Source organism: Crassostrea angulata, chromosome 2 (assembly GCF_025612915.1).
Source record: "Crassostrea angulata isolate pt1a10 chromosome 2, ASM2561291v2, whole genome shotgun sequence".
Classification (NCBI taxonomy): domain Eukaryota; kingdom Metazoa; phylum Mollusca; class Bivalvia; order Ostreida; family Ostreidae; genus Magallana; species Magallana angulata.
Window position 1 is genome coordinate 35,055,369 of NC_069112.1, and position 16,082 is coordinate 35,071,450.

Sequence of the window (16,082 nt, forward strand, 5' to 3'; positions counted from 1 at the left end):
GTTTCTCCTCCCTGCTGGTTGTTGTTTACATCCATTGTTCTGTCATCACTATCGGTGTCATTTCTTTGTTGACTGTCACTGCCATAGTTTTCATTCAGGGTGTCCTCCACTTCCATAGTTTGCTCATAGTCTTGATTTGCTCTATCTGCACTTTTCTTTCCCCTCATGTCTAGAAAGTCAATTGAATCTATATAGTAACTGGTTCGCTGCTTGTGGACTGTAAATCCTTTCTCCATAGAGCTTGATGAGTTGTCCATTGATACTGGATCAGTTGATGCTAGACATGCACTGGCAGAAAGATGAAGATGGACATCGCAACTTGAATAGTGGCTTGTGATGTGGAGTTTGGCGTTGATGGAGCATTTGATGAAGAAGCAAAAGCCTCTATGCTGGCAACATTGATTTAGGCAAAACTGCTGATTCTGATGGCTGGGTAGGTCTGTCGTCACTTTTGTCCACACCGGCAGTGACTGAACATGGCAGGGTCTCTACTGTTGTCATCGAATTTTTTTAGGCGTTAATGTCCAGATTCAATCTCAAAGAAAGGAGATGGTACCAGGAGCCTTTTTGCAGAGTCAGCTGTTTCTTGTGATGTTGTTTGAGTTGAAATTTCAGATGAGGGAGTCTCTTGTGGTGCCGTCTGAGTTGAGATTTCACACAAAGTAGTCTCTTGGTGTGCTGTATGAGTGGACATTTCGGATGAGGTAGTCGGTTGTGGTGCTGTCTGTGTTGAGTTTTCAGACAAGGAAGTCTCTTGGATTGCTGTTTGTGTTGAGATTTCAGACAAGAAAGTGTCTATAGATGCAGTCTGACTAGATTTCGGACAAGATAAGCGCTTGTGGTATTGTCTGCGTTGAGATTATCGATGAAGAAGTATCTTGTTGTGCCGTCTGAGTTTAAGATTTCGGATGAGGTTGTCTGTTGTGGTGCTGTCTGTGTTGAGATGTCAGACAATGGAGTCTCTTGTTGTGCCATCAGAGTTGAAATTTCAGATGAGGGAGTCTCTTGTGGTGCTGTCTGAGTTGAGATTTCAGACGAAAGGAGTCTCATGAGGTGCCGTCTGTGTTGGTTTTTCAGATGAGGGAGTCTCTTGTGGTGCTGTCTGAGTTGTGATTTCGGACAAGCAAGTCGCTTGTGGTGTTGTCTGCGTTGAGATTTCGGACGAGGTGGACTCTTGTGATGCTGTCTGAGTTGAGATTTCGAACAAGGTAGTCGCTTGTGGTGTTGTCTGCGTTCAGATTTCGGACTAGGGGGTCTCTTGTGATGCTGTCTGAGTTGAGACTTCGAACAAGGTAGTCGCTTTTGGTGTTGTCTGCGTTAAGATTTCGGACAAGGGGGTCGCTTGTGATGCTGTCTGCGTTGATATTTCGGACAAGGGGGTCGCTTATGATGCTGTCTGAGTTGAGATTTCCAACAAGGTAGTCACTTGTGGTGTTGTCTGCGTTGAGATTTCGGACAAGGGGGTCGCTTGTGGTGTTGTCTGTGTTGAGATTTCAGACAAGGGGGTCTCTTGTGATGTGTCTGAGTTGAGGTTTCAGATGAGGTAGTCTGCTATGGTGCTGTCTGAGTTGAGTTTTTAGATAAAGGAGTTTCATTAGGTGCTGTGCGTTTTGAGTTTTCAGATGGGGGAATCTCTAGTGGTGCTGTGCCACTGCTGTCTGAGTTAAAATTTCACACAAGGGAGTCTGAGTTGAGTTTTCAGATGAGGTGGTCGCTTGTGCTGTTGCTCTTTCCTGTCTGGTTGTCATTATTTGTGTGTACTGCAAAGTGGCTCCAGGAGAGTTGTCTTTTGGCGTGGCTCTTTCTGTTGATATATCAATGTTTGCTGCTGCATGAGCTGAAGGAAGTTGGTCTGTAATAGCTGGCTGATTGGGAGTTTCTTCTGTTTTCTTTTTCTCTCTAGGCATGTGTTTCCATGATTGACCGACGAATCTGTCCTTTCCTTTTGAGACATTGTATTGCCGACAATTTTTCTGCTGATGAATCGTCAATATTTGGATTGTCTGTTCTTCCTTGGCACACATTCCCTGTACAATCAACACTAATCACTGTTTTGTTGAGTAGAAAGTTGATTTTAGTTTGAAGATCACTTGGTCACTTGGTAGCTTGGATAATCCTCAAATCTTGGAAAATACGGAACAGAATTGTTTTGGTGTTGCACAGTCCGTAAGGCCTTTGCTTTTTTCTTGTCCTTTGGAGCATTTAAATCTGTTTTCAAATTTTTCGTTGTTATATACCACGCCAGCCCCCCCCCCCCACCCCCCACGGATTAGGATTTGTCAAGATTTTTTTGATGAGTCTGCCCCCCCCCCCCTTTCAAAAACGATGCTACGTGCCTGTTTGGTACATTTCAATTTTTTTCCAAATGTTTGCAAAAAAACTTGTAAAACTACATGTAAACTTGTCAAACAATACGGGTTATACATGTTCAAGAGACTATCAAACAAAAATTAGCTGGTAAATTTAGATAAGCTATGTCTTTTTGTTAACAAAATAAAAACAGCATATAAATTGTATAATATTTTTTACAAATATTTCGTGGGGATTTTTTTAGTAAGAGTATACATAGAAGTTTAAATTTGACAAATTATGATGGAAAGTTTAGGGCAAGTTCATCATATATCGAGCAGATACCTTGGATCGGCATCTTAGGTTTATAATTAAAAATAAATTTGCAACTCCTCACATTTTATTATAACATGCATTTTAATAGTCTTAATTTGTGAAACATGAAGCAAACTGTGTTATTAACTCTACTAAAAACAATGTTTTATCTAAAATTTACATATGGAAAATTAACTTTGGAAGGTGATTGAAATTTGACCTAAATACATTTTAGAAAAGAATGCAATGCACTTCATCCCTCTCCCCTCATTTCCCCAGAATCTTTGAGCAATTGTGTCACCGATGCACCAGTACTAACTGTTTTTGTTATCTCAACTTTTATATTTATTCTATTATATCAGTCTTGGCAAATTTGTAATAACTTTTTTGATGCTACGTGCCTGATTTAGGCAATACCATGTTTAAAAAAAAATGATGGCTGGGGGTGATTCTGAACCAACTACAGCTACTGAAAGGTAGAAACATGAAACAAAATGCATTTCATAAAAAAAATGGTATGTACCGGTAATACAATACATATTATGAAAACATGACATACGTATCCTGATACACTTTCATCGAAAGTAAACATTCAAGGAAGCAAAATTGCGTAATAGGTGAGCCCATAATAGAGAACATTTGCTCCTACGAATCCGTTTAAAAGGTACATGCATTTGGAAAGCAGGAGAAAAGAGTAGTAGGTGAGAATACTTATATTTAAATATTTCTTTTTGAGAACCCCACAAACCCAACCCCTTCATTTTAATGGTCAGAGAGAGAGAGAGAGAGAGAGAGAGAGAGAGAGAGAGAGAGAGAGAGCGAGAGAGAAGAACTATTTAAAAATTACTTTAATTAGGTATTTGACGAAATTTAACGAGGAATGACAGAATCCAAGAGGGTGTTGGCAGTGATTGGATGTTCTGCCCTGTCATACAAGATTGGACATCGTGTATTGGAGAATGTCAACAGTTGTCAAACGTGTGAGTCCGACACCGACAAACTGCCACAATACCAACCACCAGTGTGATGCAAAGCAGGGCAGAATATATAAGGACATTATGCGTGTACCTGGTATTGACTTTTACATTTTACATTTTAGCCGGGCTCTGCTGAAAGCAATGTCCTGGCTGTAGGCAGGCAAATCGCCATGTTACTATAAATAGCAAACTTCAAATTCACGATGGTTTGTATGAACTCGTCCATTGGCGTAGATTCATTGAGAGGGGGTCAAATGAAATTTTTGACATTTGTTTTGTAACAACTATGTCTATATTTTACTTTGGTTCGAATGTTTCAGAAGAGATCAATAGAATTAACATACACACCGGACTAATAATTGTTAAATGTACCCTTTCCAAGATGAATGAAATCGCCAAATTGATAAAAAATCGGGTCACATCCCGCTTCGGCGATTTTGTTCCTCCAGTAGATATTCCAGCTGTGTAAATCTATATTTGTTTTTATCCAAACTGATGATTTGGTTTTTTAATGATGATAATCAAACACTAATTATTACTTACATTGTACCTTTATAAACAATATATAACAACTTGTTGCGATGCCCAACCCACCCCCTCCCTCCCCCTTCCCGCTTTCTTACCACAGTTCAAATATGGCAAATCCATTTTTAAATCAGGATTACACACGTGCATTACGAGCCTGCCTTTTACTGAAAACGCCTGCTTACTATTGCTCATGATAACCCATATTACATTTCCACCAATTGTGAATATAAAAATTGACACCTTAAACCTGCATCGGTTTCTCTTTTTTTATGAAAAGTCTTGATATAGCTTGCCCCTGTTCCCTGCACTGTTTCGGAGAAGGCAACTTTCAAATCTTAGATATGCCTGACGTCATACGTCAGGCAATTCTATTTTCGTTCTATGTATAAGACTTGAAGTAGATGTGTGAATGTTCGTCTCTGATACTTAAAACTATATTTAAAATTTGCACGCACAGAGTGATCGACTCAGATATACAAAGTTTTTTGAAGAATATTGTAAGAGATTGACCACAGCCATGTACTTTCTACAAATTACTCCAAAAGTTTTTTTTCGAGAGATTCTGTAGGCGAAGGCAATAGAAAAGTGTGTGCTTCTATGGATTTAATTGTCTTCACATCCCGACCAATTCCCAGACATTGTTTACTTAAAATGTAAACAGGTAGTTTTAGCGTATATTGGATTGTCTCCTTATTCGACTGCTTATTGTCACAGTTCGAAACGGACTACGTCAAAGCAAATAGTATTTGAGGGGATAAACTTGGTATAAAGGGGATAGTATCATGTTTTCAATGGTTAGTTTACTATATGTGTATAATGAAATGAAAATAGGCTCATGTCAAGACTTTTACTCAACCCATCCCGCCTACCTGCGAATTCAACACTTAAGCGTGAGTTTTAGGTAATTCCTGGTGCATTGTCGTAGCTGTTCAAGACTTTTTGCGTTTTATTCTTCGAGAATTCGTTGATGGACATCGAGATCATTACAGGAACTTATACGCTTCCTTTAAACTGTAAGAAGTAAATTCGCTGCAATCACGTGACGTGGAAGCTCACGTCTTGAAGATAAATTGTTCTAATGAAAAACCAATGAATGCAAATAACAAGATAACAATCTCAATCTGTTAAAGTGAGTTTGATAGTGAGTTTATTACATATGAAATAAATGACTGTTCTGTGCCGATTTTATGGTATTGCATATAAATTCTCTTTGTTTCACTTCATTTTGTTCGTATTTAAATTTTAGATATCGATGACTGCACACCATTACCTTGTCAAAACAACGGAACCTGTACAGACCTGATCAACGACTACCGATGTGGTTGTGTTGCAGGATTCAATGGAACAAATTGCGAAAAGGGTGAGCACCATTCATGTAAAACAAATTTGTTTGTAGGAAGAACGATATCCGTCATCGTGTTACTTAATACAAATTTGATATTGTAAAAATGGCCTGTATTTGCATCATACACTACTGGTTCTAAAAAGTACTAAAAGTGTCTTTTTTACTGTTTCCACTAAAAGAAAATAACATATCAAGTTAAGGCAAAACGTCTCAGAACTGCTGGTAGAATTCTTTATTCTCCTCAATTAAAGAGTTATACGTCCGGTTCTCGAAAATTCTTTTATACAGTTTGCACGGAGAACGGTATGTAGCATTAAAGGAAAAAAACCATGGAATTCTAGTTTAATATTAAAGCAATTATTTTTCTTTCATATCGTGAAAACGACGAAGGAGAGCTTGGTTAAAAAAATTAAGGATGTTGTTACTTAGGGTTCGAGTTCTCATATTGTATCAAAGGTGAATTCATGTCAAGGATATAACCTGTTCTAAACAATTATTATTGGCATAGTATTCCGTATTTTTACTATATTATGAAATTAGGCACAAAGGAAATTTGACTTTTAACAAAATAGAAGAAATTCAGAATACATTTTTAAATTTTATTTTCCACTGAAATATTTCTAGCATAACTAAAATATTGAAACTCAAGATTTGATTTGTTAGTTAATAGTAAGCGCAGCTCTAAGAACCAGTGTGCGCGAGAAAAAAAACAAGCTAAACCTACAGTTCATCAAACAAATTTTTTGTCTACGTCCCATAATGCTCTCTAATGGTTTCACCCCCCGTGGTGCTATGCCAAAAATGGCCGAGTTTTAACTAGTAATTTACGGTGTCTTAAAGTTTGAAGACACGTTTTGAGTACCGCATATGCTTTGGCGAGACTAAAAAGATTTGTTACAAGCTTCCATACCTTCGTATTGAGTCGAGATACGTAAACAAAGACTAACAAAGTCATGGATGACGTCGCTGTACTCTCGCGCTATATTTCCCGCGATAAATTTAGAGGTGGATCAAACATCTGTAATGTAAGTACTAGCTATTTCAGTATAGACTGCGATACCTGCCTCATTGACATAAATGTTTTTAATTTTTTTTTATAGAGATTATATAATTACATGTATATACTAACAAGAGCCATACTTTACTGTCATATCGATCCATTTTTAAGCTAATTGTGCATGCATGTACAGTAGGCAGGTAGGTATATGAGTAGGGAGGAAATAAACAATAGGACATTTCGAACTAAATAAAAAGGAATAAAATGAAAAAATAAACAGCTAACAAATTTATGTAGATATTGCATATAGATAGACCATTAAATTTAAAAATGGGAAATTACACACCTACAAACAGGGACCTCTCTCTCTCTCTCTCTGTCTCTCTCTCTCTCTCTCTCTCTCTCTCTCTCTCTCTCTCTCTCTCTCTCTGGGGTAGGGGGTTGCGCTGTGTGTATCATAACCATTAAAATTAGTACCTTTGGTATACTTATTGTAGAGCAATACTCTCTCAAAAAGTTTTTGACGTTCGGTGTTACCTAAATAACACTAGGTTGACAATGATGCAAGGTATGTGTAATTCTTGATGCGCTCGCGAGAACGGTAGCACCGTAAAACATATTACAATTTTGCATATTTTCTGTTGGCTTTATCTAACTTTTTTCATTTGAATAGTCGTATGGCACATACTACAAAAATATTAAGAAATGCTTAAAACGATAAAAGATACCATATATCAAAATCATTAATCTCATATAGATTATATGCCAGCTGAATAAGGTCAATATAATTACTTTAGTACTACAAATGTTTTAGTATTATCCTCGTTCTTTTTTTTTATTATTAAATCAAAAATGGGTAGGGATTTTAAAACTGATAGAGGAAATTCAGACTGGAATATTTATTAAAATTGTCAATGAAAACTTAATGCCTTTTATCTATTTAGTGTCATTGTCATTCATTAACTTCATTTCATATTGAAAGGATTTTAGTCATTTTGTATTCTTTTTATTATTAAGAAAATCTCAATAAGAGTGTAAAACCTTTAGTGATTTTTCAGTGCATTCATGTGGAAGTGGATGGAAAGGTTCATTTTGTGATCTATCTATCTATCTATCTATCTATCTATCTATCTATCTATCTATCTATCTATCTATCTATCTATCTATCCATCCAGGTACTTGAAGGAAGTATAAATGAGCAATTTACAGTCTAAAAATGATATTAAGCACTTAAGAAATCTTTGAGCAAATAGAAACTCATTCATCATTATGATTTATTCTTTGTGAACTAATTATAAACATAAGCAGCAATGGTTAAGAGAATGTTTATTGATTTCTAATATGCTTGAATATTAAATTAACTTGCAGTGAATATATGTGTATTGGAATTGCGAAATCACGCACATCGGTTAATAGCTAACAGGAGGCCTACACCTAATTTTATAGTATACATATATTGCGGCGGAGACGTTCCTGAAACATGATTTCATTACCCATGAGTTCAATGTTTATTTGCTTGTGGATGCTAATCGTCGTGATTAGATCAGACGTTATTGCAAACCACTATACGCAACAACCGCGGTATACTGGTAAATTTATCGCATCTTTTAACGCAGAAGAATACAAAGCAGATTCAGTTTTGGCCTGCTTAGCTTTTTGCGGACCTTTCTGTACATGTTTTGGGTACCAACGGTTAACAAAGAGATGTCGTGTTTTTGACTTTTGCCTTGATCGGAATGCGTCTTTCATCGAGGATGGATGGGTGTATTATACATCACCAAGCGGTGAGCTCAATTTGATCTGTTTTAAATGTATTTTTTTATTTGATGTATTAAACTTTAATTCTTATAAATCAAAGCATCGGATAAAATGAATGTGATCTATTTTGAATTAAAAATAAATGCGATGATCTTTTTATTTATAACAAAAACCCAGAAACAATAACTTAACATAAATATTTAGCTTAGTAGTGGCGTCAGAAGCAAATTTAAAGGGGGGCTAGAGTAATCATCAGAAATCTTTACAAGAATTCCCCAAATCATGAAAATCCTAATCTGTGTGTGCGTGTGTGTGTGTGTGTGTGTGGGGGGGGGGGGGGTGTTTACATATAACTCCAATCTTACATGCCTAATTTTTTTTCTCAAATCTTGAAATTCCTATTCCGTGTGTGTGTGTGTGTGGGGGGGGGGGGGGGGGGTAGTATATTATATGACCACAAACTATAATCATTTCAATCTTTTGAAGATAATATTAAGAACAATTTCGTTTGATGAAAGAAAAAGTGTGTGTACTTGTATGTCAAATGTTTTACAATATTACATATCATAAAATTACACCGAGCCCATTTGACCTCTATGTCACTTTAAAATGATGAGATGTACAAATGTAATGAGTAAATACGTTCTATTTGTTAAGTTTAGTTGTTGGTTGAAACATCGGTGAAAAAGATCCCTTTGCAGTTAGTGCCAGTGTTTGTGTCGATTATACTGTAAACTCGTTTTGCCGATTTTCAATCGAACCTCATCAACTTTTATGAAAAGATCATAGTAAATTTTCAATGCATGCTTCTTCCGTATTAAATCACAAACGTTCAATACGATTGTTGCTACCGACACGTTTCATAATCAGGATACGTCGTACGCCAAATATGTTTGATTTAATTAATTGTTAGCACAAGTAAATCAGACTAAACTGCATCTTAATTTACAGTTTTATGAAAATAATTGATAAAATCACAAATGAGGGCATAATTTATTTCAACTAGCAAAGGTAGAATTGTGTTTGATGATATTTATATAAACGCTAACACAACCCAACTTCTCTTCAGTGACCACTGAGGCCTTCCCAAGTCACCGAATGCAAAGTTGTATAAGAAAAATTTATAATTACGTTTACAAAATATTTTTCAATAAATATTTCTATTTAAATTTTCACTTGTGCGATCGGACATGTACGTTTATAGCACTTGCCCAAAGTGAAATTTTACCTGCCCCGGGCAATCGGTCCATCGGTAATGTCGCACCCTGTTGACTACATTCCTAATGCCATGTAAGTTATCGTTATGAATATAAATGATCCCCTTGGTCACCTGAGTCTTATAAAAGATTTAACTTCAAAGGTCCCGTTTTATTAGTTAACAGTTTCAATTACCCCTTGATATATCTCTGACCTTTGCCCCTTGTTTTTTTTGTTTTCATTCATGGAATGCTGTACACAATCTTTAAAAACTGACACATAGAATTAAGGTAATTAGTCATATCCCATTACATAAATAAAATACCTACTGATTTTTTTCCCCGTCTTCTCGATTATGACAAAGAGCACACGACGGGTGTGACCGGTCAGCAGAGGATCCTCACTCCTCCAAGGCACATGATCTTTCCTCTTATATTTTTTGAGTTCCGTATTTGCTCTGCCCCCGTGTACACTTCCTTTTAACTTCTAATTTTGATCGCTGTTCGTTATCACCACATGTCAGGAAAACATTTTTAAATGAGAGATAAACACGCACTGAATGAATGTACGACATACCTTTTGTACTAGATCACGGTTTTGACCTGTATGGTTCTAGATTTATCACAGTTTTAATGTAAACAGTTAATTCAAACATATCTTTTACAACATACACCAAAGCATAGCATTCATATCGCATAGCATAGCATTATAGTATTTATTACCAGGCAGACAACATACAAATATACATGAAACATGGGTTCATTCACGTTAGTTCGCAATAGCCATCGCCATGCACAGGGACACGTCCGTCCTCGATCAGGGAGCCCGCGAGAGAGAGTCCAAGCACACTTCGCGCCATCTGACGTCACGCCTTAGTTACGTCGTACACATAACAAGTCCATAAATACCACAGCATTGTAATCTCAAACAATAACATTGGAATCTCATACAATAGCATATAATTTTACCCGTCATATCATAATATAGTATATCATAGCATACCAAATGATTTTAATTCGCTTCAAATGCATTTTACTTCGAATGTTTGTAATTTTTTTTTTGGTATTCAGAGACGCTTTTGTTCAAATCTCATAGCTGACCATTAACCCCTTTACTTCAATTTTTATTGCATGTCGAACAAATCTCAAAGCATTGCATTTAAACCTCAATGCATATCATAAAAATCGCATTCAGTAGCATTGAATTGTAAAAGATATGCAGGAAATGACTGAAACGACCACAACTATACTTTAAAGAAAAAAAAAAACATTGGTATTATAAACATGTTAACATTCTTAAAATATTGTAAAAAAAATGCTGAACCAAAGGGATATTATATTTTTGTTATAGTCTGATTAATCGCTGAGCCTTAAATTCTACATTGAAGGCAGTGCATGTTTTGTTTGTTTGTTTTGTTTTGTTTTGTTTTTTTTTTTAAATAGTAGTTAGCAGTAGTCTGACCTTCATACAAATTTCACAATCAACATATGAAACAATTCATTTACCGTAGGTATTAAAATAACAAAAAAAAAATTCCTTCCTTTCATCAAAGCAATATTTACAAAATGTTGAGCTATAAAATTGCGGGCTTCTTATGTCTTTAGTCATTTGAATTTGGTTTATGTCCCTTTTATTGCTGCCAAATACTTTAACACACACACACACACACACACACACACACACACATATATATATATATATATATATATATATATATATATATATATATATATATATATATATATATATATATATATATATATATATAATCCAATATATATCAATTCGCTTCATAATATATTAAAAATATTAATTTTAATAAGGATGAAAATAGAAATTCATAAGGTTTGAAAATTCCAAATATAATTTTTTTAGATAATCAAACGCAGCATAAAGGCGCTGGTTTCTTTTAAAGCTTCGGGTTCTTGATAACAGATAAAAACATATTCCATTTCATTTGTACACCTGTTTTGTTTATTATTCTTATTTATCATTATTATAATGGTTTAACACTGACAACAAGATAACAGTCAAAACATACAATCTCTCTCTCTCTCTCTCTCTCTCTCTCTCTCTCTCTCTCTCTCTCATATTTGGTCCTAAATAACATGTACTGCTATATAAAGCATGTGGCTGTGATTAATACCCTGTCTTCTTTTTTTTTAATTAATACACTTAACGAGGCTGGGTCTAATTTGTTCTGCCCTAGATTTTTTAATGAAACTTTTTACATGAATTTCTACCGATATAATTATCATTTTAAGATTAAAAAATAAGACATTTACCACACCGTTTGTTTAGGGGGTCATTTCAAAGTTTGTAAATCTTTAACATAGGACCCTATGGGATTTTGCTTGAAATGTATCAATTTTGCATATTTTTTACATTTTTTCAAAACTTCTGCCCTAGGGATTTCTTTTTCTGTTCTACATATTAAAGTTATTGCTAAAGGGCATCAAATGGTCAAATAAAAAAAACATTTTACCTCCTGGTTTGTTCCAGGGGTCTTATCAAAGTTGATTTTTGTATGCCCAATTTCCCAGATTTGTCAGATAATGGCTATTTTTTATCTGACAAAGGCGAAAAAGGTGATCTATATAGTATTATTAAAACATTCAGACATATTTAAGTAATAATAAATATATAACATCACATTTTAAGGGTCATTAATATAAAATACATGGTTACAGTCTTGAAATGTATGAATTAAGCTATATTTAGGCGGGTTAAGAAAACGTGACAGAGGGCTAGGCTTGCTGAACCCTCTTCACGTTTTCGACCCGAGCCCAAATATACCTTGTACTTCGAGACATTTAAGTTTATTCCACAATATAACATTATTTTTACGCATCAAACGAGATATTTTCAACAATTTTCGCTGAATATCTGCAGTTGAAACTATCACGCCATGGCGTCAACCAAGCAAAAAGATGACGTCACAATACAAATGAAACGCTGCGCGAAAGCGTGCGTACTCGTTCTGTACTCGGCCTTGTTAAACTTTTATTTATATATATGTAGCAGAATTTTATTGATTAATGTTAAATATGACATTATTTATCGATAGTTAGATGGGTAATTGGCCATGTGTAATTATTCTAATTTAATAACAAACGAGTTTATTTTAATGATGCAAAAACTTTTCTTTTCGAATTCTTAGCATTATGATGTTGTATCTCTTTCTAAACAGAATGTGTTGAAGGTTGGATAACATATGGTGGACATGACTACATGTTGAATTTGACTAAACTTTCTCAACCTGAGGCGATGGTATGTCATAAACGTATAGAGACGATGAAACTGAAAGTAAAGTGTAGGACACATATATATTCAGAACAATTCTGAAAACATAGAAATAAAAATTATCATGAAAATCGGTAAGAGAATTACCCGAAAAAAGACAGTATTATGTAAAAAAAAAAAACAAAAAAAAAAAAACCACGCGTTGTAGATTTGGAATTACTGTTTATTTTGTACTGTACACAATTATTCTTTTTCTGACTAACAGATCGACATTTTTTTTTATTACAAACAATTGAATTGATTACGTAAAAATAGAGTGTTAATCCAGCGCAACCTTACATATAGAAATTCTTAACGTAGGAAAAGATTTACATTTCATAACTTTCATTAAATTGGTCATTCACAGAACAAAAAAATATTTTTTTCAGGCAATATGTCATAAGTGCGGAGCCTACCTTGTTGAAATTCACGACGCAGAGGAGAATGACTGGATTAAGCAAACTGTATCGAAGGACATATGTATGTTTGGATATCTATCTATCTATCTATCTATCTATCTATCTATCTATCTATCTATCTATCTATCATTTCTGATATATTTCATTTTATCAAATCAAATATACAACATGAGTAGTCATGTTGTAAATTTGATTTGATAAAATGAAATATATCAGAAAGGGCATATCTATCTATCTATCTATCTATCTATCTATCTATCTATCTATCTATCTATCTATCTATCTATCTATCTTTGCAACAAAGAATAAAATTTTGATGGGAAATAAAATAATTTATTACATAGTAATAAATACAGGTTTTTTGCATATGTAACACAGATGGCATCACAAAAATCGTATCGGCCTCCGGTGCTTATACAGGCAATCAGCCCTCTAGGGTTGGTACGGATCCGTATCACACCCTTTGCGGAACCTTTTTTCGTCTTAGCATATGTGCATGTTTACAGAAGGAAAAAAACCATTTGTTACAGTCGTCGTTTTTAAGTGCAGTTGAAAACTTCAGATGCTACATTGTAACAAATGGTTTGGAGCAGTTATCTTTTAAAACCTAAGGATATTTCGGTTCTGTAGCTTCATGACTGTCAGTTTAAACAAATAAATCTCATATTTTTATTCAATACATGTACAAAATATTTTCAAATAATATTTAAAATCAATTTGTTCAACTTGAGTTTTTTTTAAATAATTTTATTAGAAGTCTAGTTAACCTTTTTACCATAGAAAACATTCAGAATTTTTCTTCTTTCTATCCAACAAAATAAACCAAAAACAAAATAAGATTAATATATTAATCGTGACAATAAAAATAATAAACATGAGCAGCCTCTCCCTTAAAAACAAAAAAAAACCAAAAAAATAAAAATAAAATTTACAACATGCCTTTTTTGGCCACCTACACCTGATTTAAAAATTTGGGAAACAATGTGAACAGGAGTTTTTTCCTTTTTAACTTCAGTCATATGATTTGTTTCCTGAATCATGCGATAAGAATATGAAAGGCATGGAATGAGGACTACGTCAACCATTAACTGAAGATTGATAAAATGAGAAGAAATGTCTATATTTGATATTGTTATATTTTTCTCTCTACTAGTTTAATCTTTGTTATTACTTTTAGATTGCACAAACAAATATGATTGTACAGCCTGGACCGGCGGGAACGATAGAGAGACAGAGGGAAATTTTACTTGGGAAACATCGAACACACCCTTTATCTATGTAAATTGGGACTTCAATAACCCAGACAATAAGGATGCTATAAGCAAGCCCATTGACTGTGTCGACATGTTCTACGATGGCCAATGGAATGATCGGCCTTGTTATTTCCAAGCGAGTTTTATTTGCGAACGATGAGTTTTAATAGTTTAATTGTGGTTTTTTTCTTAAAAATTTTGGTCGTGAACTGTCTCGTCCTTAATATCACAATAGCATAATAAGCTAATTCAAAGCAATAAGTTGGTTATACATCATTATTATTAAGAATGTTTGGATTCCAGAAATGTGTCAATTATACGTCATACAAAAGGGGTTATGTCCCTATCAATACATGACCACAAACAAAAAACAATTTGGCTATTATATTAAAAGGGGGCCTAAAACTATAATGACAAATTCAATAAAATGTGGCTTTTGTGTTATACCTGTCGATGTGGGGGGAAGGGTTCTGATTCGACTCGCTCACATTTTTACTTTAAAAGTACAATTTATTATATAACAAATCACAAATGTTTCCAATGTGTTTAATTTCATGTGAAAAAAAATTTGTTTAATTAAATATTTTACAATATATATTTTCATGATGAAGTATTTTTTTGTTACTGGATTTATTATGATATAACTGCATACAGGGATATATTCACATTTTTTATTATTATTGCCTCTTTCGCCGTCGTTGTTATCATGAGGCGAATTTAGGTCGTGGCGAATTCCAGTGTCTCAAATTATTTCTCTTTAACACAACTTTGATTGGGCGAATTCAAGATGGGGCAAAACTATTTGGAAGTGAGGAAGGGCGAAAATAATTTTAACACAACTTTGTTTGGGCGAATTCGAGAAGAAACAAAATTGTTTGTAAGTGTAGATGATCGAAAATAACACGGGGCGAAAATAACCAAATATACAGTATTTTTCTCCGTAATGCGTTATCTTGCAAAAAACAAAATGTTCGAAGCTCTTATCCTATTAAGAAAAGATTACGGTTACTGTCTTAATAATAACTGCCTGTTTCCAAGCAAAAATCTACATGTAGCTAGTCAAAAATATAAATATTAGTAATGATTTATTATATAATAACACGGATAATAATACATTCTAAATCTTTTTCCCTGAATCTTTTTAAATACATGATATTATGAAAATCGATTAATAATGTCCTATGGAAACAATTGAATTTTACGGTGAATATAGTAAAAGTATTGTCACTAAACCGAATAATGAATGCTTTTTACCTATATATTGACCATATTGCTACTATAAGCACATATTGTCAATACATTGTTATCGGTTTGCTGATTCATTAGCAAGCGAACGCAATTGCGGATTATGAATGTAGAAAAAAATATATTTCAATTCTTAATTAAGTTCGTCAAATATTTTAATTCACGGTTTTTTGTGCTACTATTGATTATTTTTTATTAACCAATGCAAATGCAATCCATTAAGTTTTTCTCTCTACCTACACTTACTCGGCATATAAAAGAAAAAACAAATACAAACAGGAAAAGGGGAGTATATGCCACTTTTTGAGATGAAAATTGACAATAACATACATCAACCATCTCAAAAACCCATAAAAAAGAAATATAAATTTAAAGCAGAGCAACACGGACCTCTACAAGATAGAGGTAGGATCAGGTGACTAGGAAGAGTGAGCATCTTTTGCTGACCGGTCACCCGCCTTGTACTTTTTGTCGTTA

General features: G+C 34.3%; 1 protein-coding gene across 1 annotated transcript; it reads left to right on the plus strand.

Annotated features, from left to right (window-relative positions):
• Positions 1-7,919: 7,919 nt before the first annotated feature.
• On the plus strand, positions 7,920-14,894 carry LOC128173480 (brevican core protein-like). Its single transcript, XM_052839181.1, has 4 exons — positions 7,920-8,235; positions 12,597-12,676; positions 13,078-13,168; positions 14,285-14,894. The coding sequence occupies exons 1-4, from the start codon at positions 7,932-7,934 to the stop codon at positions 14,518-14,520; spliced, it is 711 nt and encodes a 236-aa protein (XP_052695141.1). The 5' UTR covers positions 7,920-7,931; the 3' UTR covers positions 14,521-14,894.
• The last annotated feature ends 1,188 nt before the right edge of the window (positions 14,895-16,082 follow it).